Source organism: Molossus molossus, unplaced genomic scaffold (genome assembly GCF_014108415.1).
Source record: "Molossus molossus isolate mMolMol1 unplaced genomic scaffold, mMolMol1.p scaffold_m16_p_1, whole genome shotgun sequence".
Taxonomy (NCBI): Eukaryota; Metazoa; Chordata; class Mammalia; order Chiroptera; family Molossidae; genus Molossus; species Molossus molossus.
The window spans coordinates 1,794,077-1,819,477 of NW_023425344.1; the positions used below are offsets into that span (position 1 = coordinate 1,794,077).

The window sequence follows — 25,401 nt, forward strand, 5'->3', positions numbered from 1 at the left end:
CTAAGATTGTGGTTCTGGCCCTGGCCAGTTTGGCTCAGCCTGCGGACCAGAGAGTCCCGGGTTCGGTTCCCACTAAGGACATGTACCTCAGTTGCAGTTTGTCCCTGGCCCCGGTTGGGGTCGTGTAGGTGGCAACCACTCACTGTGTCTCTCTCACATCAATGTTTCTCCCTCTGTCTTCCTCCCTTTTTCCCTCCCACTCTATCTGAAGATAAATGCAAAAATGTCCTTGGGTGAGGATTAAAAAAAAAAGATTGTGGTTCTGTGGTGCACAGATCAGCATTTGTGGAGAAGCTGTTCCCAGGCTTGAGACAGCATGTGCCGCCAACAGGCCTGTCCCTGCTATGCTGAGAAGTCTGCCTGACGGCATGTCCAGCAGCTGGGCTGCTGCTTCCTGTGCAGCAGCACTGCACCATCCATGTTTCCGGGGGTGACAAGGGACAGGACGTGGCCACCGTGATGATATCCTGGACGGAAGGTCTGGTCCACCTACAGAAGAGACCGTAGAGACAGAAGAGGAGCGCAGGCTTCACACACAGCCTGGCCAAATGATGTCACAGGGACAGGCAGGGATAGCCACGGCCCACAGGAACTCTGGGACCACTTCACCTTGGGCAAGCCAGGCTGTCTCATTGGCTTTTCATGGACACTCCTGGAAGCACAATGTCTTCGTCCATTTGGGCTGCAAAGTGCCACAGACTGACCTTCATTTCTCACAGTTCTGGAGGCTAGATGCCCAAGGTCAGGCGGGCCTGGTTGGGTTCTGGTGGTGACCACCTTCTCGGTGTGTCCCCACTTGGTGGGAAGAGAGTGAACTAGCCCTCTGGCCTCTTCATTTTTTTAAATCCTCACCTGAGGATATTTGTCCATTGATTTTCAGATAGAGTGGAAGGAGGGAGAGAAAGGGAGAGAGAGAGAAAAACATTGATGTAAGAGAGACACACTGATTGGTTGCCTCCCACACGACCCCAACCAGGGCTGAGGATCAAACCTGCAACCGAGGTACATGCCCTTGACTGGAATCAAACCTGCCGTTCTTTGGTCCATGGGCTGTCACTCTAAACACTGAGTCAAGCCCTGGCCGGTTTTGCTCAGCGGTTAGAGCGTCAGCCTGTGGACCGGAGAATCCCGCATTCGGTTCCTGCTAAGGGCACGTACCTCGGTTGCAGTTTGGCCCCGGCCCCAGTTGGGGTTGCGTGGGTGGCAACCACTTGGTGTATCTCTCTCACATTGATGTTTCTCGCTCTCTCTCTTCTCCACTGTCTGCCTCCTGCTCTATCTGAAGATAAATGCAAAAATGTCCTCAGGTGAGGATAAAAAAATAAATAAATAAATAAACACTGAGTCAAACCTGCCAGGGCTGATCTCATAAGTGCACTCATCCCATCACTGGGGGTTCACCCTCTTGATCTGATCGCCTCCCAGAGGCCCCACCTCCTATCTCCACCACCTTGGGGATTAGATTCTAACATAGGACTTTGTAGGGACACAGACATTCAGTCCATAACATACATCATCACTAGTTTCTTTTTCAAAAAGCAAGAACAAATATGGCAGGAATACCAAAGTCTCCATCCTTAAACTGGGGAGAAAGTGCACACGGAATAAAAGAGACAGAGCTGAGCACGCTCACACAGCCATGAGGAACAGACCCGTCCCTCTTTGCTCCTGAGGGTCTTTTCCTGCAGGTGGGTCTGTGCCTCTTGTCACCGGGTTCTAGTTGACTTTGTTGTTTGGGATTCAGATTTTTAGCAGTTGATGTTATTTAACTTACCTAGTAATTACATTTATCTTTTCATGATTTGTTTTTTCAGCTCTAAGAGAGCATCTTTTCTTTTTTTACAATTACTGTTTGCACACCTGTTGTAGCCTTAGGATTCTTCATTGATATATCTTGTTCACTAGATGCTTTTTTCCCCCAAATAAGTTAATTTTTTTTCATTAGTAAAGTAACATCTTCATTTAAGAAAATTTGGAAAATAGCCCTGGCCGGTTAGAGCGTTGGCCTGCGGACCGGGAACACTCGGGTTCAATTCCCACTAAGGGTACATACGTATCTCTGTTGCAGTTTGTCCTCAGCCCCAGTTGGGGTTGTGTGGGTAGCAACCAATCGATGTGTCTCTTTCATGTCCATGTTTCTCTCTCTCTCTCTTCCTCCCTCTCTCCCTCCCGCTTTATCTGAAGATAAATGCAAAAATGGCCTTGGGTGAGGATTAAAAAAAAAAAGAAGGAAAAAAAAGAAAATTTGGAAAAAAAATGTAGAAAGAAGAATTACTTTTAGATAATCATCTTCCAAATATGTTAGACATGATTATCACCATGCCTATTTAAATCCTATTGCACTCTTCTCATTTTTATCTTACAATATAGAAAAAAATTAATCTATTTTAAAACATTTGCAGACATCAGTTGTAAAGACGGTATTTTATCATGTTATAATTTACATAATCAGTGCCCCTTTTGTCATTTTTCAGTAGCGTAAGTAACTCTGTGGTGAATTTCTTCATGCACAAAGGCTCCTTCCCCCGGTTTTAAGAAGAAACCAATAAAACTTGAATGGACATATTGGTATTTTTGTTATAGCAGCCCAAACAAGCTAAGACATTCATCAGCCAATTTGATTTAAGAGACATCTATTGTTCACTAGATTTGTTTGCATTTTTAACTCTTATTAAGCAAAGGTTTTTGACTTCTGCCCTGTTGTTGGAAAATATGGGCTGATGTACATGCCTCTATCAGACTGATCAACAATTCTGCCCCCCCCGTGCACCTTTTAAGACAGGAACCTAAAGCTGCTAATCTTTAAATAAGTTTTGATACTTGGCTCTCTGTTTTGATTAGTTCATTCAACTGATGACTGAAATTTACTCTCTAGACACTTACTGTCTGTCATTTGTTGTCGATTTAGCAACTAGTAGTTGCAACGTTTTCTATTACTTTGTCTCATTTCTGCACTGTTAACAGCCTTTACCCCCCAACCTTGGTTTCTCATTTGGATCCTAGAATACTGATGCTGCAGCGTGTACACGAGGGACCCCTTGATGCCCCCTGCTGCTTTCCACAGGCAGCTGTGGTGGCAGTCGGCATGCATGGGGTGGGGGTGGGCGGGACCACCTTGGGGGCTGTATGGAAAGCCTGTGCTGAAATGGTGCAATTTTTTATGTCCTGTTTTGTTTTTGTTTTTGTTTTTAATCCTCACCTAAGGATACTTTTTTCCATTTATCTTCAGATAGAGTAAGAAGGGGGGAGAGAAAGAGAGAGAGAGAGAGAGAGAGAGAGAGAAACATTGACATGAGAGAGACACATAGATTGGTTGCCTCCCGTACAACTCAACCAGGGCCGGGGACAAACCACAACCAATGTACGTGCCCTTGACTGAAATTGAACCCACAACTCATTGGTCTGTGGGCCGATGCTGTAACTGCTGAGCCAAACCAGCCAGGGCAAATGTCCTGGTTTTTGAAATGTGTGCAGTAGGGTTATTTCCCACCCGGAGCAGTGCAGAAGTCTGTTGTTTTGAGGTAAGGAGTAGGAGGAGGTGAAATTGAGATCCACTGGTAGGTCTGTGGTGGCCATTGATTTATAGACTGAAATACACAAATAAAATGCAGTGTGTGGCAGAAGTAGGTTTACAGTTGTGAGTGTGAAACAGCTTATTCTTTTTTTTTTTTTTTTTTTTTTATCCTCACCCGAGGACATTTTTTGTTCAGATAGAGTGGGAGGGAGAGAGAGGAAGAGAGAGAGAGAGAAACATCGACGTGAAGGGACACATCGAGTGGCTGCCACCCGCACGACCAACCAGGGCCAGGGACAAACTGCAACCGAGGTACGTGCCCTTAGCGGGAACCGAACCCGGGTCTCTCCGGACCGCAGGCTGACGCTCTAACCGCTGAGCCAAACCGGCCAGAGCCGTTGTTGATTTTTTAAAATTAATTTATTTTTGTTACAATGTTTCTCCTTTTCCCCCATTGACACCTTCCTCCCCATCCGCTCCCACCACCGCCATCCCCAGGTTTGTTGTCTATGTCCATGGTTACACATACATGCATATAAGTTCTGTGGTTTATCCCTTCCCTTCCCCCCACCCCCTCTTCTGAGAATTGTCAGTCTGTACCCTACTTCTGTGACTCTGGGTCTATTTTGTTCATCAGTTTGTTTTGTTCATTATATTCCACAAATAAGTGAGATCATGTGATATTTGTCTTTCTCTGCTTGGCTTGTTTCACTTAGCATAATACTCTCCAGGTCCCTCTATGTCATCTCAAAGGATAAGAGATCTTTCTTTCTTACAGCTGCATAGTATTCCATTGCATAAATGTACCACAGCTTTTTTTTTTTTATCCTCACCCGAGGACATTTTTCCATTTTTTGTTCAGGTAGAGTGGGAGGGAGAGAGAGGAAGAGAGAGAGAGAGAAACATCGATGTGAAAGGAACACATCGAGTGGCTGCCACCCACACAACTGACCAGGGCCGGGGACAAACTGCAGCCGAGGTACGCGCTCTTAGCGGGAACCGAACCTAGGTCTCTCAGGACCGCAGGCCGACGCTCTAACCGCTGAGCCAAACCGGCCAGGGCTACCACAGCTTTTTTTATCCACTCATCTATTGATGAACACTTGGGCTGTTTCCAGATCTTAGCTATTGTAAATAGTGCTGCTATGAACATAGGGGTACATATCTTCTTTCTGATTGGTGTTTCAGGCTTCTTAGGGTATATTCCTAGAAGTGGGAACACTGGGTGACTGGGTCATTTGGCAGTTCAATTTTTAACTTATTGAGATAACATCATACTGTTTTCCATAGTGGCTTCTCCAGTCTGCATTCCCACCAGCAGTGTACTAGAGTCCCCTTTTCTCCACACCCTCTCCAGCACTTGTTGTTTGATGATTTGTTGATGGCGGCCATTCTGACAGGTGTGAGGTGATACCTCACATCTCTCTGATGATTAGTGATGTTGAGCATTTTTTTATATGTCTCTTGGCCATTTGTATGTCCTGTTTGGAGAAGTGTCTCTTTAGGTCCTCTGCCCATTTTTCAATTGGGTTCTTTGTCTTCCTTTTGTTGAGTCATATGAGTACTCCATATATTTTGGAAATTAACTCCTTATCTGATACATCATTGGCAATTATGCTCTCCCGTACAGTGGGTTCCCTTTCCATTTTGATTGTTGTTTCTTTTGCTGTGTAGTGTGTTACAGTTTTTAAAATGTTTTATTGATTTTATTTATTTATTTTTTTATCCTTACCCGAGGACATTTTTTGTTCAGATAGAGTGGGAAGGAAAGAGAGGAAGAGAGAGAGAGAGAGAAATATCGATGTGAAAGAGACACATCGAGTGGCTGCCACCTGCACGACCAACCAGGGCTGGGGTCAAATTGCAGCTGAGGTACGCACCCTTAGCAGGAACTGAACCTGGGTCTCTCTGGATTGCAGGTCTATGCTCTAACCACTGAGCAACTGGAGAGAGCTGTTTCATTGATTTCAGAGAGAGAGGAAGGGAGAGAAAGAGACAGAAACATCAATGAGAGAGAAACACCAATCGGCCACCTCCTGCATGCCCCCTACTGGGGATTAAGCCCACAACCTGGGCATGTGCCCTGACCAGGAATCAAACCAGGACCTCTCAGTCCATGGAATGATGCCCAACCAACTAAGCCACACTAGCCAGGATGTGTTTTCTTTTTTTCTTTTTTTAATTCCTCATCTGAGGATATTAATGGATTGTTAGAGAGAGAGGAAGGGAGAGATAGAAACATCGATGAGAGAGAACATTGATTCGCTGCTTCCTGCATGCCCCCCACTGGGGATCAGGCCCACCACCTGGGCATGTGCCCTGCTGTGAATCAAACTGGTGACCTCTTGGTGCAGGGTCGACACTCAACCACTGAGCCACACCAGCCAGGCCTGAGTAGTGTTATAAATACAGTTTTGTCATCGAACACGCCGAAAGGATCTCGGAACTGGTAGGGCCTTCAGAACATGTGCTTCCGCCAGCACCTGGCACATGCTTGCAGACTACTCAGTAGATGCTTAATAACAAATGAGCTGTTCCAGAGGACAGCTACATCTGTCCTTTATCTACTCCACAGTAAGAACTTTACTACTTCTGTAATCAAGTCACAAGTAAGACCTAAGAGGCAATTTGAAATGTGTAACATAAAATAATTTATTGAATGCTTTATTTTCAGTGGTAAAAAAGAGTTGTATCACATACTAACATTTTCTGCCTGGTGACTGTTATCAGTTTGACACTCACTCCATTTTATTTACAAAATGTTTACATTCCCTGAAATATACATGTGTGTGCACATGTGTGCACACATACACACATACACTTTGTATATATTTTAAACTATTGTCTTTTTACCAGTAAATTGTTTTTATCAAATATTTATTTCTGTGATGTCGATATACATAAAAAGAACCTCTGACTTTGGGAGGGTAAGCTGATTTAATTTCTTTTGAGTTTTGGCCTTTGTATTTTTACTGATAGCATTAGAAGCTGGTGGCATCCAATACAGTGAATAGCGTGGGGTGGTTCCCTTTCCCACGTCCAGGGCTCCCCAGTGCACCAGCACAGTGGTTTTCATCCCGTGGTGAACACAGGCGTGTAACTGCATGTACTCTTTTTCTAGAGCTGTCCATTCCTATTTAACTGGAAAGCCATTTGAAGAATATCAAGAAAGCACATATTTTTCTCGATTTTTACAGTGGAAATGGCTGGAAAGGTATGTTCTAATTTAAGATTCAATGAAAACAACAGTAACTTCTGATAGTGCACCCTGATTGGTGTATTCTTTTTCATCTGTGAAAATACTATTGAAAATCTTGCCTTGTATGCGGTATTTTTGTACAAAAATTATTAACGTGTTATTAGTTCCTTCTCATTCAGTTGACTTTGTTCTGACTTTTTTTTTTTTTAATCTTTTTTTTTTATCCTCACCTGAGGACATTTTTTGATATTTTGTTCAGATAGAGTGGGAGGGAGAGAGAGAGAGAAACATCGACGTGAAAGGGACACATACAACCCAACCAGGGCCAGGGACAAACTACAACCGAGGTACGTGTCCTTAGCGGGAACCGAACCCAGGTCTCTCGGGACCACAGGCTGATGCTCTAACCGCTGAGCCAAACCGGCCAGGGCCTGACTCTTTTTTTTTTTTTTTAATTTTTTTATCCTCACCCGAAGACATTTTTCCATTTTTTGTTCAGATAGAGTGGGAGGGAGAGAGAGGAAGAGAGAGAGAAAAAAACATCGACGTGAAAGGGACGTATCGAGTGGCTGCCACCCGCACGACCAACCAGGGCCGGGGACAAAGTGCAAACGTATGCGCCCTTAGTGGAAACCGAACCCGGGTCTCTCTGGATCGCAGGCTGACGCTCTAACTGCTGAGCCAAACCAGCCAGGGCTGTTTGACTTTTTAAAGGGTAGTTAACCATGTTGGTGCAGTTGTTAGAAAATGAAACATGTCTTAGGGTCACAGAAATACAATTTGTAGGTCTCGGGCTGTGCTCAGCCTCCCGCAGCTGTGTGGCCTCAGGCAGTGACAGTCCTTCTAAGTGTCAGGTCCTTGCTCTGTAGACAGAGGCACTGAGGGTCCACCCCACTGGACTGCCGGTGGCCTGAGAAAATGTGAACTGCTTAGCATTCCTAGCCCTGTGCACAGAGTGTGCTCACGGGTGTTAGCTGCTGCCGGTGGCGGTGTGATCACAGGTGTTACTGATTGACCACATCCCCAGTTCTAGTTCACGCGTGTGGATTGAGATGTCCAGTTTTTGAAAGAACAGCATTCTGTAGACACGTCCTTTTCCTCAGCCCAAAGCGGGTGCTGAGAAGACAAACACTTCACAGTGCAGGCTGGTTGCAGAATTGTCTTTCGTTAGTAACGATAACGGGACCCTTCTGCATCTGCCATCAGTTCTCAGTAAATCTGAAATGTTCTGTGTGCTTGTTGCCGAGTGCGGTTGAGAGCTGTCCCCCTGGAAGGAGCCACAGTCCCTGTACACGGGCTCTCTGTCCTGGGCACTCCCTTTGACCAGTGTGGTTCCATAGGTAAGCCTAGAACAAGAGCTGGGGAGGATGCTCTGTTTTATTTTTTTTTTATTTTTAATTTTTTAAGGGAAAAAAAGTTTTGTTTGAAAGATAGACAGCCCCCCCCCCACCTCCACATCGAGGAAGGGACAGGTTGTCCTAGGCTTCTGTTTTAAAAACAATGTGATGTGAGACCTGAAACTTTTTTTTCTATTATTTAGGCAACCAGTAACAAAGAAAACATTTAGACATTACAGAGTTCTAGGAAAAGGTGGATTTGGAGAGGTAAGTAATATGGGGGCGGACGTGAGCAGTACTGGACAGGGGGTGATTGGCAGACTTGATCTTCAGGGAATGCACCCACCTAACCAGTACACTGATTTCCTTACTGTGTATTTGGGGAATCATTTTAGCCAACCATGAGAATTAAGTTTGAACTTTGAGCAAAAGGTACTTTGCTAAAAGCTTTTTTAAAAATTAGAAAATATAAGGGGGAAATCATTATTTTTTGTTTTTCCTTTCACTTCATAAAGAAATTGTTTTTTCCCATGTCCAATGTTTAAGCTCAGTTTGTCCTGATTGAAAAGATTGTTCTGTTTCCTTTTTTTCTTATCCTTGAAGACATTTTTCCGTTTTTTTGTTCAGATAGAGTGGGAAGGAGAGAAGAGGAGAGAGAGAGAGAGAGAGAGAGAGAGAGAGAGAAACATCGATGTGAGAGGGACACATCAAGTGGCTGCCTCCTGCACGACCCAGCCAGGGCTGGGGACAAACTGCAACCGAGGTACATGCCCTTAGTGGGAACTGAACCCGGGTTCTCTGGACCATGGGCCAATGCTCTAACCGCTGAGCCAAACTGGCCAGGGCTGTTTCTTGTTTCTTTTTTAATGTATTGATTTTAGAGAGAGAGAAAAGGGAGAGAGAGATAAACATCGACTTGTTGTTCCACTTATTGATGTTCTCACTGGTTGATTCTTGCATGTGCCCTGACCGGGGATCGAACCTGCAACCTTGGTGTATTGGGACAGTGCCCATCCAACTGAGCTACTCTGGCCAGGGCAGTTCTCGAGAACTTTTATAATATTTTACATAAACCAATCGAGTACTTGTTGTTAGCCCTTCACAGTAGATATTTCTGTGGGAGATCCCTCCTCTGTTTGAACACCTCCCAGAGCAGCGAAGTTATTTTCTCTTCACTTCCTGTTATTCTTCCTTTCGTGATCTCCAACTACGAAACTCAGATTTTTGTCAAAGAACAAAGGAAAAGAAGTTTCAAACACATGGGTCTTGTGTTCACAAAAGAATGAAGTTTTTGTTATAATAGTCACATGTAAGTTTTAAAAGTGGATTCAGTAGGACCTGTTAGAATGTTAAATGTGGTGGAAGGTTCGGTGTCTATGCTGTATAACCCATTTCCGTGTGTTTCTATACAAGGGGTGGAGTGGGCACTGTGGCTTTGACAGGCCTGTGCTGGCCCTGCTGTGCACAGTGGCAGCCCAGGGTGTGAACAGGACTTTCAGGTCCACATCCCCTAGGACATGTCCTTTTCCCTCATGCCAACACCTCTACCAGCAGCTTTGAAAGGGCACACATCTTGTTAGCAGTAATGCTTCCCTCTCTGCTGAGTCCTTCAACATGAACTAGTGGGTCCTGTGGCCAGCACGGCGCAAAGGGCACACTGGGAGGTATCTCTGCTGGCAGGGTTCAGGGGCAGCACAGTGTAGCCGAAAGAGCTCACACGAGGAGTAGGGCGGGGAGGTCAAGTTCCTCTTCTACCACTTGCAGGTGTGAGACCTCTGCTTCCCTGGGTGGTTGAGGAGCAAAGGAGTAGTGGCATCTGGCTCTGGTGCAATGGCTGGTGCCACCCTCCCTGCCCTGCCCATTCGTCATGGCAGCTCCACTTACGTTCATGGTGAAGATTTTACCGGCAGAGATCTTTGTGCAACTTAATGGTGGGGAAATAATGGACTATGTTTTGGCATAGTCACATATTTGGGGGACATTTAATGATGAGAAAATAGACACACTGTACGATGGGAAGGAGGATTAGAAGACAAAAGTCCAGTCTTCCCCTAGAACCAGGGTGGGCGGGAGCAAGTATATGTTCTTGCATTTATGTGTGCAGAGGGGGACTAGAAGCTAGCCAACAGAATATATATATATATATATATATATATCCTCACCTGAGGACATTTATCCATTTTTTGTTCAGACAGAGTGGGAGGGAGGGAGAGAGAGAGAAACATCAACGTGAAAGGGAGACATCGAGTGGCTGCCACCTGCATGACCAACCAGGGCCGGGGACAAACTGCAACCGAGGTACGCGCCCTTAGCTGGAACCAAACCCAGGTCTCTCTGGTCCGCAGGCCCATGCTCTAACTGCTGAGCCAAACCGGCCAGGGAGCCAACAGAATATTAATCATAGTTATCTTGGAATTTCAGGTGAGTTGTCAATCGTCCTTATGAATACTTTAAGTATTTTTCACAATAAGCTTTATATTTTATTATAAGGATTATTTTATTGATGGGTAAAATTATCTCATGTTTTATATTTGCTTTTAAAGTAATCCTTGTGTGTTTGTGTATGTGTGTGTGGTGTGTGCCTGTGTGTGGTTGTGCAGTAAGTGTGTATGGGATGTGGGGGTTGTGTGTGGTGTGTGCCTGTGTGTGGTTGTGCAGTAGGTGTGTATGGGATGTGGGGGCTTGTGTGTGTGTGGTGTGTGCCTGTGTGTGGTTGTGCAGTAGGTGTGTATGGGATGTGGGGCTTGTGTGTGTGTGGTGTGTGCCTGTGTGTGGTTGTGCAGTAGGTGTGTATGGGATGTGGGGGTTGTGTGTGTGTGGTGTGTGCCTGTGTGTGGTTGTGCAGTAGGTGTGTATGGGATGCGGGGGCTTGTGTGTGTGTGTGGTGTGTGCCTGAGTGTGGTTGTGCAGTAGGTGTGTATGGGATGTGGGGGTGGCGTGTCTGAGTGAGTGAGATGTGGGTGGACTATATGCTGACAGTCCAGAGCCTGGGGACTAGTACCTGGAGACTTAGTACACAGTTTCCTATTCTCTTTATTTTTGTATGTTTGAAAACGTTTAAAATATAAAGTTACGTAATATATAAATATGATTTTAAAACTAAGTAGAATAGCCCTGGCCGGTTTGGCTCAGCGGTTAGAGCATCGGCCTGCGGTCCAGAGAGACCCGGGTTCGGTTCCCGCTAAGGGCACGTACCTCGGTTGCAGTTTGTCCCCGGCCCTGGTTGGTCGTGCGGGTGGCAGCCACTCGATGTGTCCCTTTCACGTCGATCTTTCTCTCTTTCTCTCTCTTCCTCTCTCCCTCCCACTCTACCTGAACAAAAAATGGAAAAAATGTCCTCGGGCGAGGATAAAAAAATAAAAAAATAAAAAAAAATAAAAATAAGTAGAATAAATTATGGAAGTCTATGACTTCTGTGAAATAAAGTTTCTTATATTTTTGAACTTTTTAAAAAAATCAAGAATCTGTTTAGTTTCTAAAATGTTTGCTTTTGTACAAGAAGGAGGAAGACACATTAAATTAAAGTCGCATCCATGCCCTGGCAGGTTTGGCTCAGTGCTTAGTGTGTCAGCCTGCAGACCAAAGTGTCGCAGGTTCGATTCTGGTCAAGGGCATGTACCTTGGTTGTGGTTTGGTCCCTGGCCCTGGTCAGTGTTGTGCGGGAGGCAACCAGTCGATGTTTCCCTCTCACATTGATGTTTCTCTCTCTCTCTCTGTCTCTCTCTCTCACCTTCACCCTCTTGCTCTATGTGAAGATAAACAGAAAAATATCCTCAGGTGAGGATTTAAAAAACAACAACAGTCACACCACGATCACATATGAACAAGTCCCGTGTGCCCACTGCCTTGGTTCACTGAGCACCTCTATTCACTTGCTGGGCCCGGCTCCCTTCTGTAGAGGAGAAGACTGGGCGGGAGAGAGCCAGCCCAGAAACTGTGTCTCCACGGTGCCAGTGGTCGTGGCTCCTCAAGCTCTGTGGCTGCTCTTCACAGGGCCGGCATCACGGAGCACAGTTTTCTCTAAAGCCTAGGAAATGCTGGGTATATTAAATGTTTTCTTCTCTTTTTTAAATTAGGTTTGTGCCTGTCAAGTGAGAGCTACAGGGAAAATGTACGCCTGCAAAAAACTAGAGAAAAAAAGAATAAAGAAGAGGAGAGGTGAAGCCATGGCACTGAATGAGAAGAGACTCCTAGAGAAAGTGCAAAGTAGATTTGTAGTAAGTACCTCCTCTCGTCCCGTGGGCCCTGAGGAAGGTGCCCAGGAGACTGGTAGTAGGTGCCTCCTCTCGTCCCGCGGGCCCTGCGGAAGGTGCCCAGGAGACTGGTAGTAGGTGCCTCCTGTCGTCCCGTGGGCCCTGCGGAAGGTGCCCAGGAGACTGGTAGTAGGTGCCTCCTGTCGTCCCGTGGGCCCTGCGGAAGGTGCCCAGGAGACTGGTAGTAGGTGCCTCCTGTCGTCCCGTGGGCCCTGCGGAAGGTGCCCAGGAGACTGGTAGTAGGTGCCTCCTGTCGTCCCCTGGGCCCTGCGGAAGGTGCCCAGGAGACTGGTAGTAGGTGCCTCCTCTCGTCCCGCGGGCCCTGCGGAAGGTGCCCAGGAGACTGGTAGTAGGTGCCTCCTGTCGTCCCGTGGGCCCTGCGGAAGGTGCCCAGGAGACTGGTAGTAGGTGCCTCCTCTCGTCCCCTGGGCCCTGCGGAAGGTGCCCAGGAGACTGGTAGTAGGTGCCTCCTGTCGTCCCCTGGGCCCTGCGGAAGGTGCCCAGGAGACTGGTAGTAGGTGCCTCCTCTCGTCCCCTGGGCCCTGCGGAAGGTGCCCAGGAGACTGGTAGTAGGTGCCTCCTGTCGTCCCGTGGGCCCTGCGGAAGGTGCCCAGGAGACTGGTAGTAGGTGCCTCCTGTCGTCCCGTGGGCCCTGCGGAAGGTGCCCAGGAGACTGGTAGTAGGTGCCTCCTGTCGTCCCGTGGGCCCTGCGGAAGGTGCCCAGGAGACTGGTAGTAGGTGCCTCCTGTCGTCCCGCGGGCCCTGCGGAAGGTGCCCAGGAGACTGGTAGTAGGTGCCTCCTGTCGTCCCGCGGGCCCTGCGGAAGGTGCCCAGGAGACTGGTAGTAGGTGCCTCCTGTCGTCCCGCGGGCCCTGCGGAAGGTGCCCAGGAGACTGGTCGTAGGTGCCTCCTGTCGTCCCGCGGGCCCTGCGGAAGGTGCCCAGGAGACTGGTAGTAGGTGCCTCCTGTCGTCCCGCGGGCCCTGCGGAAGGTGCCCAGGAGACTGGTAGTAGGTGCCTCCTGTCGTCCCGTGGGCCCTGCGGAAGGTGCCCACTGGATTGGTAGTAGGTGCCTCCTCTCGGCCCGTGGGCCCTGCGGAAGGTGCCCAGGAGACTGGTAGTAGGTACCTCCTCTCGGCCCGTGGGCCCTGCGGAAGGTGCCCAGGAGACTGGTAGTAGGTACCTCCTCTCGGCCCGTGGGCCCTGCGGAAGGTGCCCAGGAGACTGGTAGTAGGTGCCTCCTGTCGTCCCGTGGGCCCTGCGGAAGGTGCCCAGGGGATTGGTAGTAGGTGCCTCCTGTCGTCCCGTGGGCCCTGCGGAAGGTGCCCAGTGGATTGGTAGTAGGTGCCTCCTGTCGTCCCGTGGGCCCTGAGGAAGGTGCCCAGTGGATTGGTAGTAGGTGCCTCCTCTCGTCCCGCGGGCCCTGCGGAAGGTGCCCAGGAGACTGGTAGTAGGTGCCTCCTGTCGTCCCGCGGGCCCTGCGGAAGGTGCCCAGTGGATTGGTAGTAGGTGCCTCCTGTCGTCCCGCGGGCCCTGCGGAAGGTGCCCAGAGACTGGTAGTAAGTATGTCGTCCCATCCTCACTGTGGATCTTGGTAAGTAGCACTTTGCTCAGTGACCTCCCTCCGAGCTCCCCTTCCTTCCGCCATGGGAATTGCTTGGTGTGTTTCTTGGTTGCAGTGTGTGCAGTTTTGCCATCTTGTGCTGTTAACAGGCACAGGTGCTAGGAGCAGCTTTGTTTCAGTCACAGCCTCTTTTTCTATTCACTTCTCACTGGACACAACATAGACAGTGGTGGTCCTGCTTCAAACTTAAGATCTGTTACAGATTCCTCACCTCCTCCATCACCTGTCTGGCAGTTACTCTTCATACCTGCAAGCTTGTCTTGTTGGCCAGGTGCCCTTCCCCCTCCTGCTGGCAGCCAGCAGGTCCTGGCTCCTGACTGACATGCCTGCAGACCCTTCTCTAGCTGTCTCCTGACTTCTTAGCCTGTCTCCATCTCTGTCTTTTTTCTGACACCTGGATCATTTACTGCGTGGCCCTCAGCGAGCACGTCCCAGTTGTATGGAGCCTTAAAGTCCACCTTGCCAGGGGTCCGGACTGAGTTCAGGACCCGTTCCAGGCCCAGGCTGAGCAGTGAGTGGTGTGGTTTCATCTCTCACCTGGTTTCTCGTCACCTGATTGCATAGTCCTGTAGCATCTACTGCAGTGCACAGGTCTGGTTGAAGGAAAAGAGTGCCAGGTAATTTGCAAAATGATGTGTAGTGTTGGGGTCACTTTCTCCAAGTCACTGATGTCTCAGTGCAAGGGCAGCTGCTGTGAGCTGGGGACAGCTTTTCCAGCAGTGGATGGCTGCCGTGTAAATTTAATAGCAAGACTTGATGTGTCTGATATCTCAGTCTGACCTGTGTTCCATGAAAATCTTTAATAAATGGGCTCATCTTGGAGTTACTTTAAACTTATTTGTGTAACTATCTTGAATATAGAAATCCACACTAATGAAAGGGACATAAAAAGTAGTTACTGTTTATGCACTGGCTGGTGTGGCCCAGTGGTTAGAGTGTTGGCCTGTGGACCAAAGGGTCCCGGGTTAGATTCTGCTCAAGAGCAGGTACCTGGATTGCAAGTTTGATCCCCAGCCCCAGTCAGGGATGTGCGGGAGGCAACCAATTAGTGTGTTTTTCTTTTATCGACGTTTCTCTCCCCCTCTGCCCTCTCTCTCTCCCTTCCTTCCTCCCTCTCTCCCTTCCAGCCATTATAAAATTAATGGAAAAAATATTCTGAGGTTACAGTTAACAACAACAACAAAAAGTAGTTGTGGTTTATTCTATTTATTTTATTATTTTATCCTCACCCAAGGACATTTTAGCATTTGTCTTCAGATAGAGCGGGAGGGAGAGAGGGAGGAAGAGAGAGAGAGAAACATCAATGTGAGACAGACACATTGAGTGGTTGCCACTCACAGGACCCCAACCGGGGCTGGGGACAAACTGCAACCAAGGTACATGCCCTTAGGAGGAACTGAACCCGGGACTTTCTGATCTACGGGCTGACGCTCTAACCGCTGAGCCAAACCAGCCAGGTCTATTCTATTTAAATAAAATGTTTTGGTTTCCACCTTCTTGGCCAACTTCCAAGGAACCTAGAAATATTCTTCATCCTTGATTCTGCATACGGCTGATGAGTGGGTCAGCCCTGTCCCTGTCATGTTCATCTCCTCATTCCCACCACCGCCCTGGCCACAGCGTGACTGTGTGTAGACAGTCCAAGACTTTCTGAGTAACTGATTAGGAAGTTAGTCAAGTTATTAAATGTGATACTAACTAACAGAAAAGGAAAATTTTTAATTGATACCATTTATGATAGCATCAAAAAACAGAAATCTAGGCAAATATTGAAAATGTATAAGGCTTCTCTACTGAGACCTATAAAATGCTAGTGCAAGAAATTATAGACGTTGTGGCTGGGTAGCTCAGTTAGTGGAGTGTTCTCCTGATATTCCAAGGTTGTGGGTTCGATCCCCAGTCAAGGCACATGAAACAACCAATGAATGTGGAAAACAAATCAATGTTTCTCTTTCCATCTCCCCCTCTCTCTTTCCCTCTGTCTCAAAAGTAAATTAAAAAGAAAAGGTTCAACATTGTCATGTTGAGAAAATACTTTAAAAAGAAATAATAGCCCGGCTGGTGTGGCTCAGTGGATTGAGTGTCATCCCATGGACTGAGAGGTCCTGGTTTAACTCCCAGTCAGGACACATGCCTGGGTTGCGGGCTCAATCCCCAGGAAGGGGCGTGCAGGAGGCAGCCGAAAGATGTTTCTCTCTCTCTTAAAAATCAATAAAACATATTTTAAAAAAGAAATAACAGAAGACCTAAGTAAGCCGAGGGACACCATGTGCATGGTCTGGGAGACTCACTGCATGAAGATGTCAGTGTCCCCCAGTCGATGCATAGAAGAATCAAGTGCGGTCCAGTCGCAGCCACGGTAGGGGTGTGTGTGTGAATTGACATACAGACCAATAGAAAAGTAGGCAAAAACCTTGAATAGGGAAAAGAGGTCCCAGTGGGTACTCAGTCTATGAAAAGTCTGTGAGCATCCCCTGCTCGCACATCCAGAGACATGCAGAGTAGCCCGCAGGAAGAGAGGCCCGCGCCACCACTCAGCCACCACGCAGGCTGACCTGACAAGCGCTGGAAGGACGCAGCAGCAAGAGCTCCTTGCACTGCTGGGGGTGGGTGAGTGACCCGGAGGCTGAGTGGGTGTCCCGCAGGCATGCAGTGCCAGTGCTGCAGGGTGAGAGTGGCTTTGGGATCAGGATCCCAGTGTCTTTGTGAAGTTTTGCCACCTACCCACTTGGACGTGGCAAGTTCTCTCCCTCAGTACAGAACTGCCATCGGGTTCTCAGCAGGAAAACGTCCCAGGAGCTGCCGCCGGGCACACATTGCCCTGAAGCGGAGTGCGGGGTGTCCTCGTAACCCTGATGTGCCTTATTTCAGTACTGTCAGCAAGCAGAGTGACTCGCCTGTGAGTGAGCAGGTCTCTGTGCTTTGTTTCTGTGGCGCTGTGGTCTCCAGGTTAGTCTGTGCTACACTTACGAGACCAGAGAGTTCCTGTGCTTGGTGCTCACCATTATGAACGGAGGGGACTTGAAGTTCCACATCTACACGCTGGGCAGCCCTGGCTTTGATGAGCGGAGAGCCATTTTCTATGCTGCGGAGCTGTGCTGCGGCCTGGAGGACCTGCAGAAGGAAAGGATTGTGTACAGGTAGGGACGCACTGCTCCCTGGCCTGGAAGCCTGGCTCTGGAGCTTGATCTGGGAGCCCCTGGGCAGTGCTTCCTAGCGGCCGGTCACTCACACCATGGCCAGTCAGAGGGGGACTTTGGCTTTCCTTTCAGTTCTCTTTGACTTCTAGTAAATAGTTTTTATTTGCAAGGTTGGTCAATTCTGGGCAGTGCCACTCATGTAGCATGAGAAGAACCTGTTTCTGACATTCTTAGACATTTTAATAGCTCTGCTAAGGGCTGCGGACTCAGTTCTAACAAACAGCACAACAATTAAATGTCTTAAAATTATCTTTAATATTTTTGCATCTGAGAATTTAGCAAAGAAGATTAATAGTTAGAATCAGCTTAGTGGCAACAATGCATCTGGTTTGGGGGAAAGCGGCCCCGCCCATCCTGCAGGTGCTGGAGCCCGTGGGCCTTGGCGTTCTCACCACTCCCTGGCGGCTTCACTCGTGCGTGTCCGTGTTCACGGCCGGTGCCTGCGATCGCCCTTGTCGGCACTGCCAGCCTTGCCCTGTCCCCTAACAGCCCAAGGGGTCTGCATATCCCTTGAGCTCATCCTCCCCATCCATTTGGCCACCAAACCACTCCTGAATATTGCCCTAGTCACTATTTTCTAGTGTCACTGCTTGGTTCATGCCTTCCTTAGGTCTCCTTGCTCTCTCCAGCTCTCCCATGACCCTTCTTGCATTGCTCACGGAGATGTCTGGTTATTTCTGCAGGCTGCCAATGGGTCCTGGTGGTGACTCCTAAATAATGAGCTTTTTGTTGTCATTTCTTCCTTTGCAGAGACTTAAAGCCTGAGAATATTCTCCTCGATGATCATGGTAAGTTAGCCTTTCCCGTCCTAAAGCATAGACTTTGTTAAGAGGGACTGGATACAGAAAGTCAGTGCAGACTCAGGCAGTTAATGCAGAATAGAAACAGCAACAGAAAGAGGCTGGTGCCTGTTCTTTTAAATGTACAATAAGGAGCCCAGCTGGTGTGGCTCCGTGGATGAGCATCAACCTATGCACCAAGAGGTTGCCGGTTCGATTCCTGGTCAGGGCACATGCCCAGTGGGGGGCATGCAGGAGGTGGTCAATCGATGCTCTCTCTCATCGATGTTTCTGTCTCTCTCCCTCTCCCTCTCCCTTCTTTCTCTAAAATTGATAAAGAACAATAAATAAATATATATATATATAAAGAAACCAATCGAGTTCTAGGATTATATGAAGGTAGATTCAAAGTGAGAGCACTTTTCTTTCTCCTCTGTCTTGCTGTTGACCCACCTCTTGCTTTAGTCCTGAGATGTGCGCTTCCGTGCTCTCCTAACACTGGCCTGCTGCTGCTGCCCACTTTACAGAGCACGTTTCATGGGCTGGAGCCAAATGGCCTTGTGGGCTCTCTTACACTGGCAGTGGGACCCTGGGAGAGTGGACAGAAATGGCCCTGTGGGCTGGCTCTCGGTCAGCAGCGTGGTTCCCACTCAGGCTGGGCTCTGGGTGACACACCAGGGAATGCGAGACCTGTGGCCAGACCTCTCACTGAAGTATTAGCAAGTAATCACCTGACTCCTTTAGGAGGGCCTTCCAGGGTGATTTGGCTGTCTGAGAAGTCTTACAGTCCAGTGGACAGCATGAGACGAGGTCCGCAGGATGCCGCCAGGAGAGGGCAGGTGGGAGGCAGGAGCCCTGAAGGCAGGCGTGGGCACTTGCAGTGTGTCCCCAGTGCTGTCCTGCTCACCCAGCTTACGCACAGGCAGCCCCTGGGAGGAAGTCACGAGTTCCCATTTTAGGGACGGTGATAGATACAAGATTTGGAAGTATCTTGCCAAGGTGGTGTCCATAGCTTCTGGCTCCTGTGTTCATTCTTTTTGTTGTTCTTTTTATCCCAATCCCAACCCCTGCGGCTCAGTCTTTGTGCTGTGCTGCTGCACAGTGAGGATTCAAATAGCTTTAAGCTCTTTCCACTGATCAGATACCTTTTTTAAAAAATATTTTTTTCTTTATTGATTTTAGAGAGAGAGGGAGGGAGAGAGATAGAAACATCCATTAGAGAGAACATCAATGAGAACATCGATCGGCTGCCTCCTACATGTCCCCCACTGGGGATTGGGCCCTCAACCCAGGCATGTGACCTGTAATCCGTCTGCAGTTGATTTTTATGTATGATGTGAAGTAGTGACTAAGATACTTTTTGTTGTTATTGTTAATCCTCACCCGAAGATATTTTTCCATTGATTTTTAGATAGAGTAGAAGGGCAGAAGGGGAAAAGAGAGAGAGAAACATCGATGTGAGGGAGACATCGATTGGTTGCCTCCTGTACAACCTCAACTGGGACCAGGGATTGAACCTGTAACCCAGGTACGCACCCTTGACTAGGAATCAAACCCGAGACCCTTCAGTCCAAGGGCCGATGCTTGAACTGTGAGCTGGACTGGCCAGGGCCTAAGCTACGTTTTCTGCATATAGACCAGTTGACCCGTCACCTTCTCTCTGAAGTGCCAGCTGTGTCATGGATCGCGTGTCTGTGTGGTCTGTTTCTGGCTTTGTTCTTTCTCCTTGGTCATTGTGCTTATTCTCAGACTCCTCTGGTTGTGGTCAGAAGTAGCACAGTCTCCATGATCTTCTCCATCCTGTCCCGAGGCAGGAGCCCAGCAGCATTGCTGGGTCATTGCTGCCTGACTGTCTTCTGCACACCATGACCTGCTCGTCTTCCAGTTAATAGAAAAGAATGACACCACTTTGTTTGCTTTTCTTGATTTAAGGAGGCTTTTAATCTTTTATTTGTTTTCTCACTGTTTTAATTTTTAAAAAGGTAATCCTAGCTATAATTTAGCTTCTAGACTTAACAAGTGCAGTTGATTTGGGGTTTTTTGCTGCCGTACCGTTGGATTCCTAAGAACTCCTTTCCCCCGTAAGCCAGGGGACATCGAGTGACGTGGTCCTCTGTAAATACTTCGTTTTCCCTCTAGACAACTTGTTGGGTTGTGTTGTTATTTGTGAAGCAGAAGTTAACATTGTGGGTGAGAAAACGGGTCATTGCTGTAGGTGCGAGGTGCTCACCTGTGACCCTGCTAAATGTGTCACTCTTGTTTGCAAGCTTGTCAATTAAGGGGCCTGGCTATGACATTGAGCTCGTGGTTGAGATAAGAAAAACGGTATCATGCTGGTATTTTCTATAGAAGAGGCCTCAGTGTTATGAAAGAGATATTCCTAAGAAGTGGCATAAATAGTGAATTTTTATAAAAAAAAACACAGTACTGTTATATGGACAATGATTTAAAAATTTTTTTTTCTTTAATGATTTTAGAGAGGAAGGGAGAGGGAGAGAAAAATGGAAACATAGATGAGAGAGAACATCGATTGGCCGCCTCCTGCATGTCCCCTATTGGGGATGTGGCCCACAACCTGGGCATGTGCCCTGACCAGGAATCGAACCAGTGACCTCCTGGTGCATGGGTCAGCGCTCAACCATTGAGCCATACTAGCTGGGTGACGATGATTTTTTTTTTAATCCTCACCTGAGGACATTTTTTTATTTTTTGTTCAGATAGAGCGGGAGGGAGAGAGAGAGAGAGAGAGAGAGAGAGAGAGAGAGAGAGAGAGAGAGAGAAAGAGAAACATCGACGTGAAAGGAACACAGCAAGTGGCTGCCACTCATACGACCCAACCAGGGCCGGGAACAAACTGCAACCGAGGTATGCGCCCTTAGTGGGAACTGAACCGGGGTCTCTTGGGACCACAGGCCGACACTTAACCACTGAGCCAAACCGGCCAGGGCAACAATGATTTTTAAAGAAAATCCCATACATCTTATTCTTCTTTATATATACATTTATCAAAAGAAGGATACTGTTTCTTAACATAAACACAGTACTGTTATTACATCCAAAAGTATTTAATGGTTCCTTAATATCACCTAATATCCCATAGGCTTAAAATCGAACTCTATGATAAATGTTGAGTTGCATATTGAATATTCAATGAACTCCACATTACATTTGGTTGATATCTTGTTGAGTCTTTTTTAACTTTCATAGGCTCCTCCTCTCTGCTTCTTTTTATTATTTGTTGTTTGTGAAACCAGGTATTATGGCAGAATTGTATCCCTCCAAAATTTGTGTGGTAAAGCCCTAGCCCCCAGCACCTCAGAATGTGACTTATATTTGGAGATTGGGCCTTTATAGATATTATTAAGGTAAAAGGTGGTCACTGGGGTGGGCCCTGATCCAATCTGACTGGTGTCGTATAAGACACAGACACACACAGAAGGAAGATGATGTGAGGACACAGGCAGAGGGTTGTCATCTACATGCCAAGGAGAGAGGCCAACTGCCAACACCTTGATCTTGTCTCCAGCGCTGCAAGGAAGTGACGCTCTGCTGTTTAGGCCCTGTCTGGGTCTGTGTCATGGCGACCGTGGCAGGCCCTACACAGACATTTGTGCGGTAGAATTTTCATGTTGTGGATTCAGCAGGATGTGACGTGTTCCCTGTCCCCTGCTTTTCCTGAAGCCAGTAGTTAGGCCGAGCAGTTAGGTCAGGTTTGATTGTGGGTAAGCAGTTTTTGTGTGTACTTCCTACTGTGTTACGTCCAGAGGCAGGTGGTGGCTGAGTGTCTGTTTTTATGGTGTTCAGACTGATCAGTGGCTTCGGTGGTGTTAGCCTGCTCTGTTATTCATTCTCGTCAGCCTTTCCCTTAATGGCTTAGGTCCGTATTGAGACTCTCTCACTGGGACTGCACAGCAATGACATTCTGATTCTCTTGTTCCTTTGCATGTATTTATGGGGATTTGTCTATAAAAATAACTTTGCTTCATTAACATGTATTTACCTGTTTGTTCAGGAAAATCAGGTGAAATACTTGGCCGTGCCTTCCCCTTTTCACATTTCAGAATATTGTGTTCTTTATCATTCTCCAAGATGGCCAAGAGGTGTTTTTTTCTGTTTTGCTATCATTATAACCCAGTGGATTTTAAAACTTTGATATGTGCCCAGCCCATGTGGCTCCGTGGTTGAGCATCGACCCATGCACCAGGAGGTCGCCAGTTCGATTCCCGGTCAGGGCACATGGCCATGTTGTGGGCCTGATCCCCAGTGCAGGGCGTGCAGGAGGCAGCCAATCGTTGTTCTCTCTCATCAATATTTCTCTCTCTCTCCCTTTTCCTTCCTCTCTCTCTAAAATCAATAAAGGGAGAACTTTTTTTAAATTAAAACTTTGCTATGTTTCAGTCCATTGGAGTCATTATTTGTTGTGATATTTAGACTGTTCCACGTGACCAGCAGGTGTCCAGTAGACTTTAACACCTGCCTTGTTTTCTGTTATGATAACATTCCAGGATTACCTTGCGTGTGTGCTGAGACCTGGAGTTAACCATTTCTCCAGGGCCCATCTTCTCTGTGGAGTGGCATCGTGAGACCTGTGTGGGTCGTTTTTCCTAGGCCTTCTCAGTGGACAGAGAAAATGTGGGTTTTTTTTCTTTTTATTATTATTTTTTTAACCCTCACCGGAGGATATTTTTCTATTTATCTTCAGACAGAGTGGGAGGGGAAGAGAGGGAGAGAGAGAGAGAAACTGAGAGGGACGTGAGAGGGACACATTGACTGGTTGCCTCAGGCACGACCCCAACCAGGGCCAGGGATGCACCACAACCGAGGTACGTGCCCTGGGCTGGAATTGAACCCATGACTCATTGGTCTGTGGGACGACACTCTACCACTGAGCTAATATGTTTTTATTGATTTTTTTTTCAAAGGAAATATTCACCATGGATTCATATAGATGTTCCCACTTATTCAACTTCTTCAATTAGCATTTGATTTTCTCCCAATGCTGAAAATATTAGTTCCTAACGATATTAACATACTTACAATATTTTACTTCACTTTGCTTTTTTAATATGTAGCAGAGATTTCTCTCCAGTACTCAGTGGAGATTTCCCGGAACCCTTCGTCTGCTGGTAGAGAGTGGGCTGTCCTGCCTCTGCTGCCCACTCTGCGCAGCGCACGCCTGGGCACGGGCCCTCGTTCTCTAGTGCGTCCTGGGGCAGGCCCGTGGGAGTGGGGTGGTCCACTCTGCGCAGCGCAGGGCCTGGGCACGGGCACTCGTTCCTCTAGTGCGTCCTGGGGCAGGCCCGTGGGAGTGGGGTGGTCCACTCTGCGCAGCGCACGCCTGGGCACGGGCCCTCGTTCTCTAGTGCGTCCTGGGGCAGGCCCGTGGGAGTGGGGTGGCCCACTCTGCGCAGCGCACGGCCTGGGCACGGGCACTCGTTCCTCTAGTGCGTCCTGGGGCAGGCCCGTGGGAGTGGGGTGGTCCACTCTGCGCAGCGCACGCCTGGGCACGGGCACTCGTTCCTCTAGTGCGTCCTGGGGCAGGCCCGTGGGAGTGGGGTGGTCCACTCTGCGCAGCGCACGGCCTGGGCACGGGCACTCGTTCCTCTAGTGCGTCCTGGGGCAGGCCCGTGGGAGTGGGGTGGTCCACTCTGCGCAGCGCACGCCTGGGCACGGGCACTCGTTCCTCTAGTGCGTCCTGGGGCAGGCCCGTGGGAGTGGGGTGGTCCACTCTGCGCAGCGCACGCCTGGGCACGGGCCCTCGTTCTCTAGTGCGTCCTGGGGCAGGCCCGTGGAAGTGGGGTGGTCCACTCTGCGCAGCGCAGGGCCTGGGCACGGGCACTCGTTCCTCTAGTGCGTCCTGGGGCAGGCCCGTGGGAGTGGGGTGGTCCACTCTGCGCAGCGCACGCCTGGGCACGGGCACTCGTTCCTCTAGTGCGTCCTGGGGCAGGCCCGTGGGAGTGGGGTGGTCCACTCTGCGCAGCGCACGCCTGGGCACGGGCACTCGTTCCTCTAGTGCGCCCTGGGGCAGGCCCGTGGGAGTGGGGTGCTGGCTGAAGGACAGGTTCACTGCAGTTCTGCCAAGTTCTGCCCAATGCTGTTGTGTTGGTTTTTTTGTTTGTTTGTTTTTTAATATGTTTTTTTATTGATTTTAGAGAGAGAGGAAGGGAGAGGTAAAGAGAAACATTGATGAGAGAGAAACATTTTTTGGCTGCCTCCTGCATGCCCCTTACTGGGGATCAAGCCCGCAACCTGGGCATGTGCACTGACAGGAAATTGAACTGGGACCTCTCCATGTACGGGTCAGTGCCCAGCAACTGAGCCACGTGGGCCAAGGCTGTTGTACTCCTTTGCACGCCACCAGCAGGTTGCATGAGCCTGCTTCCTACACGCGGCCCGCAGACCGTGTTCTCAAACTACCATACTTGTCAGCTCGTCAAAATGTTGACTGTTCACCTCTCAGTTTACAAAATAAATTTTTAGCCCTGGCTGGTTTGGCTCAGCAGTTAGAGTGTCAACCCGCGGATCAGAGAGGCCTGGGTTCGGTTCCTGCTTAGGGCGCGTCCCCTTGTGGTTTGTCCCCGCCCCTGGTTGGGGTCATGTGGGTGGCAGCCAGTCGATGTGTCTCTCTCACATCGATGTTTCTCTCTCTCTTCCTCCCTCTCTCCCTCCCACTCTATCTGAAGATAAATGCAAAAATGTCCTTGGGTGAGGATAAAAAAATAAAATAAAATAAAAATTTAAAAGAATAATGAGACAGGGGAACTTAAAATTTCACAACATATGTGTGCACTACTTAAACATAAAGTACATAAAACTGCATTGTTGAAGGACTCTTTCTGTGTGGGAGGAGAAAGCCGAGGCGCACGAACATGTGGCAGAGCTGGGGCTCGGACTCCGCCTGGTGGCTCCCGCATCCTCTGACCCTCTGCTCTCCTGTCCCGGGGGGCACTTGCCCAGGGCATGCCGGTACGGCCTACGTCCAAGGTCCATGTTCCCTCTCGAGCATTATGCAGACTGATTAGGCACAATCTCAGTGCTTGGAGGGCTCATGAGCTGGTTGTCTTTGGTTACAGGGCTTCCGATCTATAGCCATGCATAAATTTCATTTCCTGCTGTGAGTGGAACAGATGCACTGTGTGGTGTTTCAGCAAGTGTAGAAAAGCTCAGTATAATTTTAGCTTTCAGGATTTTCGAGTATGGATTGCTGTAATTTCCACCCATGTTTTTAGGTGTTTTTCCCATTTTGCACTGCTGTTAAAGTGCCAGCACGTCCCCCTGTGACTTGTGTATGTGTTTGAACACACGCAGGACATATCCGGATTTCAGATCTTGGTCTAGCCATGGAGATCCCACAAGGGCAGACGATTCGAGGAAGAGTTGGGACCGTCGGCTACATGGGTGCGTAGAGGACCCCCAGTGACCCTTGCACTCTGTCTCAGTGCCCGAGTCCTCAGGACCCAGAGAGATTCAGTGCAAGCCCGCCTGGAGGCCGTCTG

The 25,401-nt window shown here is 48.5% G+C and overlaps 1 protein-coding gene across 1 annotated transcript in view; it reads left to right on the forward strand.

The window, feature by feature from the left end:
• Nucleotides 1–25,401, forward strand: part of GRK4 (G protein-coupled receptor kinase 4) — a 57,365-nt gene that overhangs the window by 20,265 nt on the left and 11,699 nt on the right. The window contains exons 6-11 of the mRNA XM_036275092.1: nt 6,636–6,728; nt 8,254–8,317; nt 12,127–12,267; nt 16,876–17,066; nt 17,877–17,914; nt 25,214–25,303. Of these exons, the coding sequence (XP_036130985.1) occupies nt 6,636–6,728; nt 8,254–8,317; nt 12,127–12,267; nt 16,876–17,066; nt 17,877–17,914; nt 25,214–25,303 (617 nt within the window). The remainder of the gene's footprint in view (nt 1–6,635; nt 6,729–8,253; nt 8,318–12,126; nt 12,268–16,875; nt 17,067–17,876; nt 17,915–25,213; nt 25,304–25,401) is intronic.